The following is an 18,597-nucleotide window of genomic DNA, read 5'->3' as shown; positions in this document are numbered from 1 at the left end:
GTGGTGGCCAGAGGATGTGGTCTGCGGGTTTGGGACTTGATATGATGACAGAACTACAGAGGCATATCCGCTTGCTGCCCACTACTCAACGGATACTTGAACAGCTTCCGGGATTGTGGCTTGCAAGGGTCCAACGATTGCTTGGTGGTGATGTTCGATACCGAAACCCAGGCCGTCGAGGAGCAGGAGCCGGCTGCTCTAGTTTTAAACTCAAATCCCACCTTTGACTCCATCCATGGGGTGCCATCAGATGTGGAGCTCTTATCAACGTTGAACGTGCCTATCGGAGCTTATGCAGGTATGGATGTGTAGCACGCACGCAGATGGTACCGTTTTAACCTCATTGGTGGAATACCTGGTTATCATTCTCTTGGCGAAAACCATCTTTAACATAGACCATATTTGACGTGGACATGACGATGTATTTGACTGTCCTCCTGTTCGGTGTGATCAACACCAGGAGTCGTACTCCCCCTATGTATGCGGAGTGTATGTGCTGGGCCGTCTCACGCTCCGAGTCCGACTCCCTCTATGCAGTCGTTTCCTATCGCTATCAAGCCGAGAAAAGCCAGCTGCGAGATGCTCTCCTACGCAAGTGCCGAAGCAACTTCTACTTCCAGAGGCCATAAGGACCATTGGTGAACTTCCAGAGCTTCACGGTACCATCCTCACTGCCCGTTGCGTACAGCTTGCCATCAGGCGAAAAGCTCGCCGACCAGATGGGACCGTGGTGACCTTTGTTCGTCTCCAGCTCCGTCTCGGCATCGAAGTCCCAGACTCTGACCCAGGTATCGTTCTGGTTGCTCCCGCCAGTAACAAATCTGCGCTGGCCACTATGCAATGCAACGCTGGCCAGCTCGTAGGGCGTCTTGATGCTCTTGATGAGCGACGCAGGCGAGTTGCCGTTGAAGAAGTAGACGCTGTTTCCAGCGGCTACGCTCAGCACGCCGTCCGAGGTAGTGTTATCCAGCTCGCACGTGCCTACAGGGCCTTCCACGGCATACTCGCCGATGGTCGACTGCGTCCGCAGGTCCCACCACCGTATCTTCTTGTCCTCAGACGCGGTGACCAGGATGCTGGGGTCTGCTGTCCACACAATGGACTTGATGGTGTCGCCGTGAACGCCGCCACCGATCTCGTAGGGCTGCGACGGGTTGTTCAGGTCGAAGATGCGCATCTTCTTCTCCTTGCCGCCAGTTGCCAGAATCTGGGGTTGCTGCTGGTTCGGGAAAGCAACGGCGCGGACAATGTGGTCGTGGGTGAGGGTGTGGAGGGCTTCACCAGTGTGTGTGTCCCACACCTTGCTGCAGGAGGTCTCAGCATATGTCTTCGTCCCGGGAGGAAGCTGGAGAGGAGTACGTACGCAGAGAAATCCGCCGAGGCGGTCGCAGCCAGCGAGGCATCTGAGGACAGGCGCGCCTGCCACACGGCGCCCTTGTGGCCGAGGAAGGTGCCGATCCAGTCGCCCGTCAGGCCATCGCGAAGCATGGGGTTTCCATCCTTGCAGGCCGAGATGATGTAGTACTGCTCCTCATCCTGCAGCGCAGAGAAGTGGATGTGGGGCACCGGTCGCGAGTGCCCGTGGCACGTGAGGGGCACGACCTTTGTGGTGTCGGGCATGGCCGCGTGGATAAAGCTGGCAGTCGCGAAAAGGCTCGCGGGTCGCCGCACTCAGAACTGCTTTGTGTAGAATGCGCTGAAAGCTCCAAGTCAGCGGTGCAGAGCTGTCGAATGGCGCGCAGGTCGGTGCTCGAAAAGAAAGCGGGAAACGGGAACAATGGCACAATGCAACGGGCAGCAGACTGGCAAAAGGATCGTTATGGGTCGTAACTTCGTAAATCTTTGGTGTCTCACGGGAGAAACACGCCCCTCGCTGCAGAAGGGGACCCTGGAGGAGCTAGTCCCGTCCGCCAAGCTAAATTCGAGCCGCGGCCCACCTTCCACAACGGCCCTCGCCTCGACGCTGCTGCGCGACTCACAGCACACAGCCTTGGTCGTGATCTATGAAGCTGCAGAAGCAGTGGTATGGACTGACAGCGTCATCTCCGGGTAATGCGTTCCATAAAAGACAACGTTCGCCCTGAAGTACATTGAACAGTTCTCCACATCCTCGAAATGCAGCTACGTGCACCTGAAGAGCGACCAACTCAAAGGAACGACCAGCATTGTCAGAGCATAATTTGCTGAGGAACGGTGCGGAATTTGCTGCTTGTTCAATCACAATGTCTACATTGTTTCTCCAAATCTCTCTCAAATATATGTTTTGCGAGAGGCCCATACACAATCCAAAGAACCTCAAAACTTCGAACAAATCTTGGACAACATATCAAACATTAAGCAACCTGCAATGTGTTTCTTCCCTCAAGTCACACATGCCTGCGGCCATACGACCTTAGTCACCCATCCAAAAGCCATCCGATTGTGCCCTTACGCCCTGCGGTTTTGTACGCAGGACCTCGACCGCGCCCCACCTTGCTGCACACCCCTTGGTCCTCATGGCCGCGATGATCTATACAACAAGGACATCATTTTTGCTATAATCGAGGATAGTTCACAGTGCGCAGGTTGCCACGCCACTGAGTCAACGCCAGCTCGTGCTGTTCGTGTTGCTCAGTCGAACCAGTCATGGGAGACCGAGGAGCTTCAGGGCCTCAAGTTGAGTCTGAACAAGGAGATCGAGAATGTTGAGAAGGGATGTCAAGTCGTCGAATTTGACCAGAAGATTCGAGCCATCGTGAAAACCATCATTCATCCTTGGCTGCGGGGCATGCTTGAGGTCAATGGTGATGGCTACTCCTCGCTTGGCGAGGTCGTACTACATCGTGTGCGCAACGTGCAGCGGTTGGTAGATAACGTGCTTGCTATGTGTAACACAGGCGTCCCCTTAAACTCCCTTCGTATTGACTTCCACGCCGCAGTTGACCAGTACGAGAAAGCTTTCAACTTGATGGATCATTTCCAACAGATCGTCCGACTGCTACATGACCTTGAGAATCGCGGCTCGTATCAAAACGAGCTCTGCAAGCAGGCGGAAATGTGCCAGTTACTGCTTCAAGGTCCGCAAGTGGCGCCACACGATCTCGCATACCTGCAGTCAGGTTTCAAGACGCCGAATGCATTCCAGCCGAAGCGCGATTCTGGCGTTGTTCCTGGCACGTATCTTTCGAGCCATCACGCTCTAAGCAAGAACTGGTATGCATCGGCTTTGGTGAACCTGCTGAAGCAAAAGGATGTTCTTCCTTTTCGCCGTGAGTTCTACCACGGTCCGTCTAGAAACACGAACAAGAGGCGCCGAACTCCACCGGCTATCCAAATCATCGTAAGCGACGAGGAGCGTGCTAAGTTTCCGAAACCGGACATGAAGTATTGGAGCCATGCAGCATAAATGCCTGGGGGAAGCGGCGAGACTGTGTTCCAAAACTATAGCAGAGAAGAGACATTATCGATGGTGCTCTCTCTTTTACTCTACAGACCGTGACATACCATTCTATAATTCCTTGTCAGCAATCACATTATATTGTTCATCTTGCGGATATTCTTCCGATTTCCGTTCAGTCTTCCTGTTACTTTGTTTCTGTCCACTGTAAAATCTTGATCAGAATCCATACCCAGCATGGCTACATTCATATATACATCCGTCTATCCTCATCTGTAGCGGCATTTGAGTCCACTGAGGCATATTTATGCGTGACACAAAAGTTCGTGAGAAATCAGGCAAGCAACATCCAAGACAGTGACATATCCGAAGACTTTCAGCTTTCAATCGACGTTAAGACCATTTTAATATTTTAGCCGCTCCTCTTCATCCGAAGTCTCCCGTAAGTGCCCGCCGGTCTCTTTCTAGCTTTTCAGATGCACAAGGATGGTCCGTCACTTCAGAGGATTTCTCCAGCTGTGTGTCCAACAACATCACCAAGGCGATGAAGGTCTCCAAAAGCCGTTTTCATATGCAAAGTATCTCCATGGAATTTAACAAACATGAATTTCCGTACAACTACCAACATTAACTACCAAACTTACAGTATAATGCCGACTGCGCAGTAGAGAAACCGGAGAAGCGACCGGAGAACCAAAGAGACCAGCCACTCCAAGGTTAAGCACGAGAATGCTGACAACAAGCCCATAATCGTTGAATCTTCCAACAGTCAACGGACCCAGCCCAAACAAAGCGCTGCACGTCCAATTCAGCACCAAGCCCGACGCTACGTGGGCTGACATGATTCATTGGCAGAGAATGGAAGACGAGATAGAGGCTGCAGCTTCGGGGGCAGGCGACAAGAGTAACTACGCCGTTTACCTTGCGTACCAGAAACTGGGCAGCACGCCCCTCGGGTCACACAGAATGTACGCCTCTGGTGAGTAATGGTCTCGATGCCGTCCACTGGGGCTGTCTCGATGCTCGATGTTGGTGGACATGGAATCTGGCGGGTAAGGGTTGTCCACGTAGCCTTTACACATCTTTTCGCTCATACTCAGTGTTGTGAATTGACTTCGTCATGCTCGAACGGGTCGCGGTCGATACTGCATGGTCTAGTGTGGTGAGGGAGCTGCTGCACGTGGAAGCAGGGGGTTTCGCGTAGCTAAGCTCTCCCCACAAAAACGGACTTGGGCCCTGCGCACTGACTCTCAGCCAAAGACACACGACCTCTCCCTCGCAGCTTCTTTCAACTTCTACCTCGAAAGACAGCATTGCAATTCAACTGGCAGAACCAATTGCATAGCAGCTGTCTGTTTTTGCCGCTGGCACCCTCGATTCACACAAGGTGAGTGCGCCTCTGCCCATTACCCCACCCATCTGCTGAGCTCTTGTGAACACGGTAGCTAACAGCTCCCCGCGTAGCACAACCCGTCACGTCGCCCCCGCCACCCACCATGTCGCTTCTTGAGGCGAAGGTCAAGAGCGTCCTCTCCGGAGACACGGTCATCTTGCACAATATCAACAACCCCAAGCAGGAGCGCACCCTGAGCCTGGCCTATGTTACTGCCCCGCGAATGCGGCGGGAGGGAGACGAGGTAGGATGCATTCCGTTGTTCATTTCTCTGCACACTTTACTGCCCACATGACTCTCCAATCTACCAGCGATTGAATTCATGAATCCATCCGAACGTCTACTTTGGGTTCTTGTAGGAAGCCGCGACGCTAGCGGGAGGTGGCATACATGAATGGTTGTACGGAGGCGTCTTTAGAGATGGAGCTGACCTTTTCAGCAATTCGCCTTCGAGTCGCGCGACTTCCTCCGCCGCCAGCTTGTCGGCAAGGTCGTTCAATTTAAGATTTTGTATAAAATCCCCACAGGCGCCAACCGCGAGTATGGCCTCATCTCGCTGCCAAACCGAACGAACTTGCCTGATCTCGCCGTCGCCGAAGGCTGGCTGAAGCTGCGCGATGACGCAGGCCGCAAGGAAGACTCCGAGGAAGCTGCTGCTATCCTGGAGAAGCTCCAGGTGTACGAGGCACGGGCAAAGGCCGAGTCCAAGGGCCTGTGGCAGGAGTCTGGCTCCCGCATCAGCTCGTCTTCCGAGTTGAGCGATGCAAAGCAGTTCGTTGAAGACAACAAGGGCCAGGATCTCACTGGTGCGTACAGGCAACGGTCCTCGAGGAGCGCAACATGGCTAACTTGGCACAGCGATCGTAGAAAAGGTTCTCGCTGGCGACCGCCTCATTGTGCGCTTCCTTCTCTCGCCCACCGAGCATGTTCAGACCCTCATTCTCCTTGCGGGTATCCGAGCCCCGGCTACGAAGCGAACCAGCCCCTCGGACGGCAAGGAACAACCCGCAGAGCCTTTTGGCGATGAAGCACAGCAATTCGTCGAGACACGGTTATTGCAACGAAACGTTACTGTCAACGTATTGGGAACCAGCCCTACCGGACAGATCGTGGCGACCGTCAGACATCCCACCCAAGGCAGCATTGCGCCCTTCCTGCTCGAGGCAGGTCTGGCCAAGTGTACCGATCACCACACCACGCTACTCGGCGGAGACATGGCTGCGCTTCGACAAGCTGAGAAGAGGGCAAAGGACTCCAAGCAGGGCGTATACCAAGGTCACGTTGCCCCGAAAGCTTCAACCGCTGGTCAGAACGAAGCCACCGTGAGCAGAGTCCAAAGTGCGGATACGCTTTTCTTAAGGAACAAAGCTGGTGCAGAGAAGCGCATCAACCTGAGCAGTGTTCGTCAACCAAAGCCCACCGACCCCAAGCAGGCGCCATGGGTACCAGAAGCCAAGGAATTCCTACGGAAAAAGTTGATCGGAAAGCATGTCCAGTTCCGCATCGATGGAAAGCGCCCGGCCACTGAAGGCTATGATGAGCGCGAGATGGCCACCGTCACATACCAAGGCAAGAACGTCGGTCTGCTTCTTGTGGAGAATGGTCTGGCTTCTGTGATCCGTCACCGCCAAGATGACACCGACCGTAGCCCTATCTACGACGACCTTTTGCTCGCCGAGTCAGCTGCTCAAGAGGCGCAGAAGGGATTGTGGTCACCTAAGGCTCCTTCGGCGAAGCAATATGTTGACTACTCCGAGTCTCTCGAGAAGGCCAAGCGCCAGCTGACACTCCTTTCACGGCAACGCAAGGTTCCCGCCATTGTTGATTTCGTGAAGTCAGCATCTCGATTCACCGTGCTTGTCCCACGTGAGAACGCAAAGCTCACCTTTGTGCTCTCTGGCATCCGCGCGCCACGTTCTGCACGCAACCCGACTGAGACGGGCGAGCCCTTTGGTCAAGAAGCACACGACTTCGCTAACAAGCGTTGCCAGCAGCGAGATGTTGAAATTGACGTAGAGGACTGCGACAAAGTCGGTGGCTTCATCGGCGCACTCTACATCAACCGCGAGAACTTCGCCAAGACCTTGGTTGAAGAGGGTCTTGCATCAGTACATGCCTACTCTGCGGAGAAGTCTGGCAATGCAAACGAGCTGTTCGCTGCCGAGAAGCGGGCGAAGGACGCGCGGAAGGGAATGTGGCACGACTACGATCCTTCGCAGGACGAGGATGCGGAGCAGGCCGATTCTGGTGCTGATGTCAACGGACAAAACGGCGACGCGGCGGTGGAACGCCGGAAAGACTACCGCGATGTGCTCGTTACCCACGTTTCCGATGAGGGGCGATTGAAGCTGCAGCAAGTCGGAACAGGTAGCGCCGCCTTGACCGAGCTCATGAACGCGTTCCGCAGCTTCCACCTGAACCCTACAAACAACCAGGGTCTACCGAACCCTCCCAAGGCCGGCGACTTTGTGGCTGCCAAGTTCAGCGCAGACGATGAGTGGTACCGAGCTCGTATCCGACGCAACGACAGGGAGGCGAAGAAGGCCGAAGTCGTCTACATTGATTACGGCAACTCGGAGACTATCCCCTGGTCGCGCCTACGCCCTCTCTCGCAACCGCAATTTTCTCCACAAAAGCTAAAGGCTCAGGCCCAGGATGCACAGCTCTCGTTTGCTCAGTTGCCCAGCAACCCTGAATACCTTGCGGATGCGATTCACTTCATTTCACAAGAGACGGCCGACCGCCAACTTGTCGCTAACGTCGATCAAGTGGACAAGGATGGCACTCTCTGGGTGACCCTATTCGACCCTAAGCAGAGCGACAAACCCGATGAGAGCATCAACGCGGAAGTAATTAGCGAGGGTCTTGCGATGGTGCCAAAGAAATTGAGGGCGTGGGAGCGCAGTGCAACCGATATCCTTGGTGCTCTGAAGAAGAGGCAAACCATCGCTCAAGAAGAAAGGAGGGGTCAATGGGAGTATGGCGATCTTACCGAGGACTAGATGCGCACGTATGTCGTTATCAGTTGCTTGCGGGAGGTGCGGGCTCTGTGACAGGAGACATATGCATGTCGGGTGGCACGCGTTGCGCCCTGTTACGAAGAGACGGCCTATGAAGACGGACTACGGAGGGAAGTTGATCTTGCGGCTTGGTAATCCTCTCGCTTTTGCCTAGTTGTTTTCTTGAAGATGCATAGCGGAAAATGAGGACCAAAAGTATAGTTGCCATGCACAATAGGATAAGACACGATCATGGATATAGAGATCCGCGGCCAGGTGTGAAGCGAAAGTTGGAATCGATTCCCGGCTCCGCCCGCGTGATGTCGGCTCCAGCTCTCATGCAGGCCGTACGATGCTCTGCAGCACCCTACATAGATTCGTGCATATGGCTGTCTGCTGCCTACGCTAACTTGATTGCCCTGCCTTAGCCGTGAGTCTGGAGGACTTCTGCTCGCCACCCATCCACTCTGCTAACCTACCCCTCACACGCTTACACACCACACAGCGCATATGTTACTGTATCGTTACAACGCTGCAGGGCGATAGCGCGCTGGCTGGGCCGCATATGCCAAGGGATTCGACCGGTGAACAACGTGACTTTGATATTAGTCGTGTCGGCCTGCGAGCCATCGATCGGTCGGCAGAAGGGGGACGACGGACGATGTCTGGACGGATGGGGAGCCCGGCGCCGTGCGATTGATGCACGACAGACGGTCAGCCGGTCAGCGAGCACGCCAGCGCAGCAGCGTTGGTCTCGTCTCGCCACCCGTTGCTATGAATTGCACGAGGGCCGAGCCAACAGCCAGATGAAGGGAGATGAGGTAATCACGGGACTGCTCGCCTCACCTCACGCAGTAAGCTTAGTGCCCTCGAGCTCGGGCCCCGAGGGACTAGCGTTCACGTGATGTAGACGTGGCCTGGGGGTGTTTCAGAGTTGTTGACGCTGAGTGGGCGAGCAGATACGTGGGAGGTGGTGTTTGCGATCTAAGCGGAAGGCAAGTGGCACGGCACGGCAAGGTGAGGGGAGGCGGGCGGGGCCGCACAGCGTACGGTCCTCGGTGAGACATGGATGAGGCTGCTTCCGTGGCGAAGATCGCGGTGAAGAAAAGAGGGTCTTGTGGGGAGGGACTGAGGTGGAGAGGTTCTAGAAGCGTTGGAAACGTGGAGGGCGCGGGTGTGTTGCCGCAGGATGAGGTTGCGCGCCGGAGGATTCGATGCTAGGCGTGAACGGCAATGCTATAGCCAGTGAACAATGCGTCCATTTGAATGACAAAGAAGGCACACAGTGAAAGGGTTGGTTGTGGAGCTGGCAAAGGAATCGTGATATTTCTCTCGTGTACCAAGATCGTATATCCGTCCTGTCTGGCAATTTCCGCCTCTACATAGTCGCCCATCCACCTTTTGTGCAGCCGTGTGGCCTATCCTCATTACATCATAGCCGTCATCAACTCTCATGCCTCATCTTCTCATCAGCTATCTGTCAAAGAAATCCGTACACCGAGTCGTAAAGTAGGAAAAAGGGGGTATTCAAATCCACCAAGCTCGCGCTGCAATGCCTCCCGTGAGGGAGCAGGTATCCGCGAAACGAAGATAATGATGTTCGAGGAAAGTAAAAGAAAACGTATCGCTAACGACCGATGGAGAAGGCGGAAACAAGGATATTGCTCGAATCGCTCGCTCAGAAGCTCTACATAGAATAAATTGAATCGCGCAGAGTATGGAAAAGCGACAGTCGTAACCGATCGTACAGTCTCGTTCCATCGTGAGCCTAGGAAGCCCCACGCATGCAAAACAGATGTGTTGCGCGTGAGCGTCCGTGTCTAGCAAACAATACCATGTGTGACCTGCACTGTCGCGGAAAGGGGGAATCGTGCGGGGAAACAATAAACTAGCCTTGTGGGCTTTCCAAGGCGCGGAATGGAATGACGCCCAACTTTTAGACAAAAAAGCTTTTGGTTTCACTCCGGTCCGCCCAATGTAAAGTCCAAAGACACAACAAGCGGGTATGCGAGAACTAAAGAAAAGCGGAATGGCAATAAATGCAAGCCGAAAAGATATGTGTCCAGGTTTCGTAATGGATGCTGCCTGAGTGACCGCGCTCCTAGTAGTACCTGGTCTGGCGCCTGAGAGGTCGTCTCTCTGCATCCCGGTCGCGGTCTCGTCGGCTTTCGATTTCAACCTCTCGGTCCCGTCGGCCCTGGCTGCTGCGTCCACTCTTGACTGAGACTTCTTCGGCTTCACGTCTGGCAGAACCCGCGATCATTGACTTCCTGCTGCCCCTAACACTACCTCTCTCGCTACGGTAGACATCATCTTCCCCGCGTTGGCCACCGATAACAATATCGGCCATGCCGTCTTCCGCGGGGTTGATCTGGAGGGTACGACCTTCCATGTCCCCGTTGAAAGAAAGGCTCAGAGGGGCAGAGGCATCAACACGAAGGCGGATCTCGCCGTTGTTGTTGCCGTTAGTAACCGTCGTGCGGGCGGACTGGCTGATGCGGGTCTTGCGGTCAGGGTCCGAAGGTACACGTGAAGCACGCTGTTTAGCAATCTTGTGGACCTGTTCGCTCAAGGGCTCGTAATTTCCGCGGGTGCGTTGCTGGTATGCCTCCACGTCGTCCATTACCCTGGCCGTCTCTTTTCCAACGACGTACTCGGCGCGTTTGACGGAAGCATCTGTGCGGCGGCGAGCGGGTCGTTCGGTTACGACGATGGCATCGTCTTCGTCGGCGCGGTAGACCTTTGAACGACGACGCAGACGGCGTTCCTCTTGTTCGGAATCATAATCGTCTTCATACTGCGGCTCGTAGGCCCGCTCGTAAGCCTGGTAAGATTGACGACGGCTACTTCTGGGGTTCTCGACTAGCACTCTTGCACGAGGCGTGTCATAAGCCGACTGTGTCACACGCTTGGGTGGCGCGGGTCGGCTGACGGAGATGGACCGCGAGGGTGGTGCAGTGCTAACCCGGGAAGTTCGGTTATCTCTCTCCCTGGGACGTTCTGGCAACGTCTGAGACTGGGATACGGACTGGCGACGTTCACGGCGATCATTGTAAACTTGGGTGACTTGTGTAGTCTTGGCGTGACGAAGCACAGGCCTCTGCTCTTGCTTCGATCTACTCTTCATCTTGGGCGGCGGCATGAGCTGCTTCGGTGGAGGGGCGACAGGTGCCTCTTCCTCGTACTCGGAATCGTATTCCTCGGAGCTCTCGGAGTCGTGGTGCGCCGTTGGCATGAGTGCTTTCATGGGAAAGCGCTCTTGCCTGGCACTCTGAGGAGCGTTGCCGTAGCGGGCGGACGGCATAGACTGCTCTGCTTTATTGTTGTCGTAAGTGACCAGCGCACCTCCAAATCCAGACACGGGCCTGCGTGCGGGAAAGTTAGAAGCAGTACGAGCCGAAAGCTGTGGCCTTTGGTGCTCATAGGGTGGTGATGTTTGGGGCATGTGCTGAGCCTGAGCCATTGGATGGCCGCCCTGGTAGTAATGAGAAGGAGGCGTGGCATTCATCATGAACGGCGCCATCTGAGGATGGTGCTGAGGTTGTGGCATCGAGTAGTGAGTGGGCATGGCGGGCGGTGGACCGTATTCATGAGGCGGGCTAGGATACGGGGCGGGCATGCCCGGCACGAAATAGTTCTGTCCTGGGTCTCCGTGGTAGCTCATGGGACGGCGAGCAGTCGACGAGGCCCTTGGACGTGTCTGGGCGGGCTGCACCATGGTTGAGCCCTGCATGTAGGGAGCGGGCTGCCGGTTATAAGTCGGAGAGGGCGGCGAGGCATATGTCGAGGGTGCGGGATCCGAGCGCTGCGAGCGCACGTCGGAAGGGGAATAGGAGACGTCGAGGCCAGAGTCCATGGCCAGGGACTCGCGCCTGCCACGTCGAGGAGGAGGTGCATTGGGCCCACACGTCTTGCAATTGGGGTCCCTGCACTCCTCGGCCTGCGCGAGGGTGGGTCTCCGGGTGACAGCCGGTCGTTGTCTGGAGGCCGTGGAGTTGTTGCGCTGCAACGGCTTGCGCGGGCTCTCGGTCGTCTTCCTGCGGTCCTCGACAACGGTCGGTCGTCGTCTAGTGGCCGCGGGACTGGGAGGGGGCATGGAGGCAGCGCTCGAGGGAGCCGTGGAGGTTTGCGACATCTTCGCACTTGGGACCGAATCAGCGCTGCTCATGGTCCCGGCGGTGTGGCTGGAATACCCGGAGTCGCTCTGGAGGTCGCTGTGAAGCACCTTCTCCTTGTCTGGCTGGGCCTTATCGGAGCCCAGGTCAGACGGATGAGAGCGTTTTGCAGCGACGTTGGCGGCGGGCGAGCGCCGGAACGACTCGAGGACGGGGTCCTCGCTATCGTCGGAGTGGTAGTCCTCGACGGTCGGGTTAAGGTCACGCTCGCTCGTCGAGGCGGCCATGGCGACGGCGGGTGTCGCTGACAGCGGCAGGCTGTCGTGGTGGAGTGGTGGTTACTGAGGCAGGTGCGGGCGCCCAGGGCTGGGACGGGGTCGATATCGATTACGGCTAATGAAATGTGGCCCGGCCGATCATTCACGGGGCAGCCTCGCGTGCGGAGAGAAGAGAGGGTAGAAGGATGCGTGGGATTGACTCATAGCAGGTAGGATAACGCAGTGGAGGGCGGGCTGAGGGCAGAGGCAGGCAGCAGAGAGAGCACTGGGGCTGGCGGGGGTGCGAGGGAATGAAGAGAGGAGAGCAGGCAGCGCGTGCAAAAAGTGCTCAGGCTGGAATGACGACGCCGGACTGCGACAGAAGACACATGCAGGCGGGCCGCCGAGTTTACGGAATTTTTCAGTACGGAGGAGCATTGGGCTGAGCGGCCGGGGTGCGCATGAATCTAGTTGTACTCTAACAGGAGCGGCTAGTGGAGGGTTGGGCAGCGAACCGCCGCTGAGCTGCAAGGTATGCTATGGTTCACTGCGCAGCGCCTGCGACTCCACTCCACTCGTCGCGCTGCCTCGAGTGCGCGGCCGTCACGGGGCGTCTGGCGATGAGAGCCCGGCTGGCCGTGCGGTTGTCTGGTCGCTGCTTCTGCTGGCCGCGCAACGCATTCCAGAGGATGCGGCCATGTGGGTGACTCGGCAGCAGCCCTGCAGCCGGCGAACAGGCTGTTGCTGGCGTCTGGACATGGCAATATGGATGCCATGGGCTTTGATTGCCGACGACTGCGGCGCGCAAAAGCCCATAGTCCCGCGGTGCCCTCGTTGCGTGTGCTGAGACGACCCAGGCCCGCGCTCTGCTCTGGCGCCGCAGCAGTGCGACTCCCTGAGGGCGATCTTGCGACTCATCGCGATGTGCGTAATATTCGTCTGCTGGCTCGATTGGCCCGCGCGCGGCTGTTTGCAGATGAGGTGCAGCTATTCCACTCGCCAATGGCCGTCGCATCGTGTCGAGAGGGGTGCTCGCCGCCCCGAATGGCCCTCGAACACGCCTGCGCTTGGCCACACCTGAAACCAAACCCTCTCTCGCTCTCGCTGCTGTTCCGGGACTGCCCGCCCGCCGTGGTGACGGAGCAGTGCTGCTCGCATCCACCCAGACGCGGTGCTCACCGCCTCTTGGACGTCTCCATCTGAGCTTACAGTGCGCTAAGACGTGCACCCTGGCCCCTCCAAAGCGGCAGCTAGCCTTAGCAGACGCCGTGCTGTTTTCACGCCCCGCAACTCCACCACCAGCGACATCCGTCCGCGCATCGTGTGCTAGACTGTTTCCCGTATGTCGTCGACTGCTCGATCCGCCGCGCTGGGTGGCGATGCTGGCCGTTCCTTCCACGTCAAGGCCACTGCACGTGCACCCGCATGAAGCAGGAACGAGCGGTCGACCCGCTGACAACTCACCCCCAACCTCGTTTTAATATCGCACCTCTGTCTAGCGGACCTCTCGTTCTCGCCACCCGCCGGCCGCTGACAGCAACCTGCCACACGTCGTCTCGCGGGATTCCCCGCCCTTTCGTCCGTTTTGTCGCCTACTTAGCGGGTCGGCATCCGCTGCAGACCAACTATATAGAGACACCTGTATCCCGTGTAACCCGCCTCGTCTTCACATCGCTCACTAGACCGTACCCTCGCCGAACCTCCGAACTGGTCCTAGTCACCATTCGTGGACTTCCATCCCAGGAATGCCGGTGGCCATCTGCAATAGCAGCGCAGTGGCACGCGCCGTAATCAGTGCCAGCTATCCATCGCCCGTCGCACCGCATTGGCGAAAGACGTTATCGTGAGCTGAGGTCAATGGCGCCGCTTCAACAGGCTTGATGCTTCTACGTCCCGGTGCCCTAAAGATGGATGCTGCGTCGCTCAATGCAGTAGCATTTCCTGTTCCAGCCACGGGCATCTGGCACATCTCCGAGTCAACCTCCACCACCTTTCCTCGACCCTGCCGTCGTGCGAACCAATGCCTTACTGGCGCAGAAGTGCGCAACTCGCCGCGCCAGACTGTTTTCTTGAAGGGGCGCACATTCACAATCACTGTGCTCACGCCCTCTGTTCTGTTATCCTATGACATCGCTCCGTGGTGCTACTGTGGCTCCCCCGCGGTGCAAGCACTTGACGACAGATCGTTGGCCTCCAGAACATGTACGACCCGAGCTTTTCACCCACCTGCGCCCACAAAACAATTTTCGCATAGATGTTGTGAGACCTGACGATTGATTAAGGAAGTGACTAGTACCGTGGACCCCCGCCTGTGCTGACTTCAGAAGAATACGGAAGAGTCCAGGAAGACACTGTCTGCTGTTGACTGGTGCGCTGAGATTGACGACCGTCGCCAGTGATAACAATCATCTCCACGGCTTCAAGTCACAAGCTGGAGACTCACCAAAACTATTCCGCCATCGACCCTCTAGGTTAGAGGAGATGAAGATATATGGCTTAAGCCACGATCTAAGCCACGATCGGGTTTGTCTGCCTCTTCACGGCGATGTCGGCGTTTCGTATGACAACAGTATCCCGGCACATTTCGTTCTTAACAACCAGGTGGGCGGTGATTTCTGACCGTCACGTATCTGAAGAGCCACTTTTTCCTGACAGGAAGTAGATCAAGCAAGGTTCCACGTGGAATCCCTGGAGGTGTGTGATTCTGAGCCGTGTGCTGCGCCTGGAAGAGAACTTTGGACGAGGTTGCCTTCTCGTCATGACACTCACTAGAACTGAAGTTAACGTCGTGTGACCAAGAGATGCTAAGGAGGCACGGATTTTAGGGCTGAACCGAACAGCCCCGCCAACCATGTCACGAACGAGTGGGCCTTTGTTCTGATCAAGTCTACCTTTACCCCTCTGGGGCAACCTCTCAGAGTACACAGCTTTGCATGTACAAACTAGTGTGTACTGCCTCCAACATCTCCAAAAAGAACCCATTCCTGGCTACACTCGCACCTAGCATCCGTCTGACTCACTTCTCTTTTTTTTCTTTTTTCTTCCAACTTCCCAATTCTCGACGATCTACTAATGTCGCTGCCCGAATCAACGATTGGGTTCCAAAAAGACGGGATGAGGCTCCGTTGCAGCCCAGCGATATCCACCCAGGTGCATGATGTGCTCTGCATCAGCCCAACATGGACCCACCCGGCGCCTATTTTGGGCCGCTCCAAACCTGTCTATGAGCATCAACACCAAAAGAATATTTCCCGCCTCCATGCCACATCACCACGGAGTCACCCAAATTTACCCCGGACGGGCACTCCCAACAGGGCTCAAATCTGGAGGATCTGCACCGCGAAAGCGGATTCGGCCTTGCGCGGCACTTGCGCGGCCGGGAATTGGGCTGTCCCCGAGGCGTCGGACTTCGCCAAAACGTGGCAAGAGTTTCAGATCGAGCATGCGTATACGCAGGCACGAGATGTATGATTAAGACGCAGGGTGTCCGTTTTGCGAATCCCGAAGTTTTGGCTCTTTTCACGGTGGGCATGCTTGGCGATGTGGTCTGGCTGACAGTGGAGCAGGATAGGCATTTGCGGAGCGGATTATCTCCACTCAGTAAATTAAGACGCTGCGAGCCTGAACGTCTCAAGGGTGCGGTTCTCTAAGCATTTACCGTGGGTACTGATGATAGAGGATGTGAATTGGGTCGCGCTTTCCCCACGTTGCGATTTTACCTTATCAGCCTTGAAAAGTGGCACAGCCCTGTACAGGATTTGAGAGCATCAATTTGAATGCTTATAAAAATGTACTGCCGTTTACCAGGGTCAGTTTCTACGAGCAAGCATGATGGGCAGAGAGCAGAATGAACCGACGTTCACCACCTCTTACAAGAGGGTTAGGCACTTTACAGTCAGAGACGCACGTGCACGCGGTAAAGAAAAGGTTTGTCTCCAAGCTGCCGGGCTTTTCGTGATACTAGGACCCCGATGCATTGTACCCTGGCTTCATGGCGTCGTTAAACGACAGGTTCGCATGCCTACTTCAACGTCAAGTGAGAGACGGTTGGCAGACGACAAACATATTCGGTTCATCGTGGTGCCTCTACTAGATCGCTGAGGGTGCATCCATTACGCGGTGAGCTTTCGTGTCGGGCGACAAGTATGCTCGCTCCACCAAGTTTTTGAACAAGTGTATCGGCACGTACGTATATCACGTAGAAGACAGTAATTAATATCCACCCTTGGTATTCAGTGACTAGGTAGTCATGCCCCTCTCACCTTTTAGCAGGCGTAGATCCATACAAGGCTCCTCGTGTCTCTCCGATCCACTCATCAGGCCTCCACAAAGAATAAAAGACTACTAGATTACAAAAGAAGGGTATGGTATGGAACAGAAGCGCTAAACGACGATGCACATTTCCTCCGGCCCAGTGAAATTCCTCACTGCAGCTCATGTCTCTGATGCACTTGCGCAGCGGCGACCTTCGTATCCGATGGCTGTATGTCCATCCTGTGGTTGCCCCCGATTTCCGGCGGCTCGGAATGGGCCTCGTGAACTTGGGCATACTTGACCATGCCCGCCTCGTCGTACCCGGGAGGCGGGTATGGGTTTGCCTTTCGTCTGCGGAACAGGAACCATCCAAACACCAGACCGAGGAGCAGTGCGCAGGGTATGCCGACACCCATACCGACTTTGGCACCTGTGGAGAGTCCCCCCGAACTCGTGCCCGACTGTGCGTCTGTCACAGCGCCCGTGGGCGCCGAAGTACTGCTGGCCGTTCCTGTGGTCTCGGAATGCCCAGTCGAGGTAGGGGTTGAGAGGTTGGAGGTCGATGTTACTGCGGCAGTGGGGTTTACCGCCGCTGATTTGAGCATGGCGACGTCGGAGCTCTGGAACATTACTACTATGCCGTTCGCGAAGGCATGCGATTCGGCTGTATACGAGCCTGCAAGACGACATGTCAGTTTCGATACCTTGCTGATCACGAGCTGGGGACATCTTACTGGTGCTCACGGGGCCGATCTTGAGTGTGCCGAAGTCGTCATTTTGGGGAACGACGTACTTCACAGTGGAGCCGTCTTTTATCGCTGAGGTACACACGTGTCCCTCTGTGTAGTACCGGAAGCCGCTGTGAAATGAGTCAGTTCTGGTGTCAGTCGGCGCTCAGGGTGTTGGGTTTCACTCACGAAGGACAGCAAAGAATAGCAGTAGTACTTGCTGACACAGACAAAGTTGTCAACATGTTGTTATGTGGTATGCCATCGGTGAATGTGAGAGCACGTGCCCAATCATCTGGGCAGGCAGCTGGGCTGTCTACAGCAGCCTATGATTAGTTCAATGAGACGATGTTGCTCGATGTGAAGCTTACAGTAGTACAACTCCCACGAGCTTGCGGGCTTTATGTCGTCGTATTTCATGGTCCCCAGGGGGTAACACGCGGAATCTACCACACCTGCAGCCCCCCAGCCATAGTACATGTTGTTGTCGAACGACATCGTCTCCGAACATGATGGTGCCGGCTCCCAACGCTTTGTGATCGGTCCACGATTGAAGCTGTCTATCGATGCCTTGTTCGTGATCATCGACGTCTCCGGGGCCGTTGAACTGGGACTTAGGTCTGCCATCTTGAACTTGAGTTTGCGGCGCGTACTCGTGGGACTAGTAAATCGCAGTAATGACAGTGTTGAGGATGGATCAGTATCACCGTTTGATCGAGTCCTGGGGGATCGTATCCAGGCGGGCGAGAGAGCGAGTCTGCAGAAAACCTCGAGACCAGTCGTACGAGAGCAAGCGAGGGGGATGGAACTTTCCATGCAGCAGCACGCGAGGTATTGATTTCTCGGGGCAATGTGAGGGAGCAGGGGATCTGGGGCTGTGCTGACCATAGGATGGCCAAAGCGTAACGGGGCGTAACGGGGCGGACATCCTGCGCTTGCCGCAGTTCGCGATAATCACCCACCAATTGCTCCAATTGCGGGTGCTCGGGGACGTCGAGTTCTCCGAGTATGCTTTAGAAACACTGACAATCTCCTACTCAAACTTCATCAGACAACGCATCTTGCCAACCACGTAGCGGTGCAAACACATACCTTGGGCATGTGTACACACCAAAGGTACCGTAGAGCTGCTTACGGGCGTGGCGTTCTGCATGTGTGAGAAAAGAGAGAGAGTATCCGTGGCGCTCACGTCTGCGCCTGGCCTGAACCCTCCCCCATCCTTACCACATGCATAAGCGGGTGCACATTTTGACTGGCGTGGCACACGTGTTACTGCTTTGGCCCCATACTCTAACACTAGCGAGTCGTCCGATCTAAGCATACCCGAAAGAGTTTCGGCTACTTGACATAGGGTAATGTTAGCGAAGGCTGGAACCTGGGTCATCCGGCGGGTACTCAGTGCACGGGCTTCACTGGGTCGATTGCGAGATGAGATAAATTCGAGTCATGCCCAGATGGGTACGCTAGACTGTCGT

The 18,597-nt window shown here is 55.8% G+C and overlaps 6 protein-coding genes across 6 annotated transcripts; 2 read left to right on the top strand and 4 right to left on the bottom strand.

The window, feature by feature from the left end:
- Window positions 1-610: 610 nt before the first annotated feature.
- Window positions 611-1,620, bottom strand: CC84DRAFT_1097794 (serine/threonine kinase receptor associated protein-like protein; the record flags this gene model as incomplete). Its single annotated transcript, XM_018174732.1, has 2 exons — window positions 611-1,304; window positions 1,364-1,620. The coding sequence occupies 2 exons, from the start codon at window positions 1,618-1,620 to the stop codon at window positions 611-613; spliced, it is 951 nt and encodes a 316-aa protein (XP_018033428.1).
- A 727-nt stretch (window positions 1,621-2,347) lies between these two features.
- On the top strand, window positions 2,348-3,385 carry CC84DRAFT_1261699 (uncharacterized protein; the record flags this gene model as incomplete). Its single annotated transcript, XM_018185087.1, has 1 exon — window positions 2,348-3,385. One exon carries the CDS (start codon window positions 2,348-2,350, stop codon window positions 3,383-3,385), a length of 1,038 nt encoding a protein of 345 aa, XP_018033427.1.
- Window positions 3,386-4,640: 1,255 nt separating this feature from the next.
- CC84DRAFT_1166830 (uncharacterized protein) lies at window positions 4,641-8,096 on the top strand. The gene is made up of 4 exons (XM_018179061.1): window positions 4,641-4,763; window positions 4,841-5,013; window positions 5,209-5,575; window positions 5,628-8,096. The coding sequence occupies exons 2-4, from the start codon at window positions 4,873-4,875 to the stop codon at window positions 7,769-7,771; spliced, it is 2,652 nt and encodes an 883-aa protein (XP_018033426.1). The 5' UTR covers window positions 4,641-4,763; window positions 4,841-4,872; the 3' UTR covers window positions 7,772-8,096.
- A 1,773-nt stretch (window positions 8,097-9,869) lies between these two features.
- Window positions 9,870-13,155, bottom strand: CC84DRAFT_1178595 (uncharacterized protein; the record flags this gene model as incomplete). Its single annotated transcript, XM_018180358.1, has 2 exons — window positions 9,870-12,201; window positions 12,689-13,155. 2 exons carry the CDS (start codon window positions 13,153-13,155, stop codon window positions 9,870-9,872), a joined length of 2,799 nt encoding a protein of 932 aa, XP_018033425.1.
- A 2,074-nt stretch (window positions 13,156-15,229) lies between these two features.
- CC84DRAFT_953809 (uncharacterized protein) lies at window positions 15,230-15,820 on the bottom strand. Its single transcript, XM_018187946.1, has one exon. It carries the CDS (start codon window positions 15,670-15,672, stop codon window positions 15,337-15,339), a length of 336 nt encoding a protein of 111 aa, XP_018033424.1. The 5' UTR covers window positions 15,673-15,820; the 3' UTR covers window positions 15,230-15,336.
- Window positions 15,821-16,481: 661 nt separating this feature from the next.
- Window positions 16,482-17,822, bottom strand: CC84DRAFT_1166826 (uncharacterized protein). Its single transcript, XM_018179060.1, has 4 exons — window positions 17,494-17,822; window positions 17,312-17,438; window positions 17,129-17,253; window positions 16,482-17,070 (listed from the first exon to the last, which is right to left on the bottom strand). Exons 1-4 carry the CDS (start codon window positions 17,618-17,620, stop codon window positions 16,565-16,567), a joined length of 885 nt encoding a protein of 294 aa, XP_018033423.1. The 5' UTR covers window positions 17,621-17,822; the 3' UTR covers window positions 16,482-16,564.
- Window positions 17,823-18,597: the final 775 nt, after the last annotated feature.

The sequence above is a fragment of the Paraphaeosphaeria sporulosa genome, assembly GCF_001642045.1.
Source record: "Paraphaeosphaeria sporulosa strain AP3s5-JAC2a unplaced genomic scaffold CC84scaffold_8, whole genome shotgun sequence".
NCBI lineage: Eukaryota > Fungi > Ascomycota > Dothideomycetes > Pleosporales > Didymosphaeriaceae > Paraphaeosphaeria > Paraphaeosphaeria sporulosa.
Note: the sequence above shows the minus strand (reverse complement) of the source record. Positions and strands in the feature narration are given on the sequence as shown.

What these genes read in the sequence shown, in the direction of transcription:
- CC84DRAFT_1166830 (XM_018179061.1), top strand. Translation starts at nt 4,873, where the DNA reads ATGTCGCTTCTTGAGGCGAAGGTCAAGAGCGTCCTCTCCGGAGACACG. An exon ending in TGCGGCGGGAGGGAGACGAG is followed by an intron (nt 5,014 to 5,208) that starts GTAGGATGCATT and finishes TGACCTTTTCAG; the next exon opens with CAATTCGCCTTCGAGTCGCG. An exon ending in CAAGGGCCAGGATCTCACTG is followed by an intron (nt 5,576 to 5,627) that starts GTGCGTACAGGC and finishes AACTTGGCACAG; the next exon opens with CGATCGTAGAAAAGGTTCTC.
- CC84DRAFT_953809 (XM_018187946.1), bottom strand. Translation starts at nt 15,672, where the DNA reads ATGCCCACCGTGAAAAGAGCCAAAACTTCGGGATTCGCAAAACGGACA.
- CC84DRAFT_1166826 (XM_018179060.1), bottom strand. Translation starts at nt 17,620, where the DNA reads ATGTCGTTCGACAACAACATGTACTATGGCTGGGGGGCTGCAGGTGTG. An exon ending in CTCGTGGGAGTTGTACTACT is followed by an intron (nt 17,439 to 17,493) that starts GTAAGCTTCACA and finishes AGGCTGCTGTAG; the next exon opens with ACAGCCCAGCTGCCTGCCCA. An exon ending in GCTATTCTTTGCTGTCCTTC is followed by an intron (nt 17,254 to 17,311) that starts GTGAGTGAAACC and finishes CTCATTTCACAG; the next exon opens with CGGCTTCCGGTACTACACAG.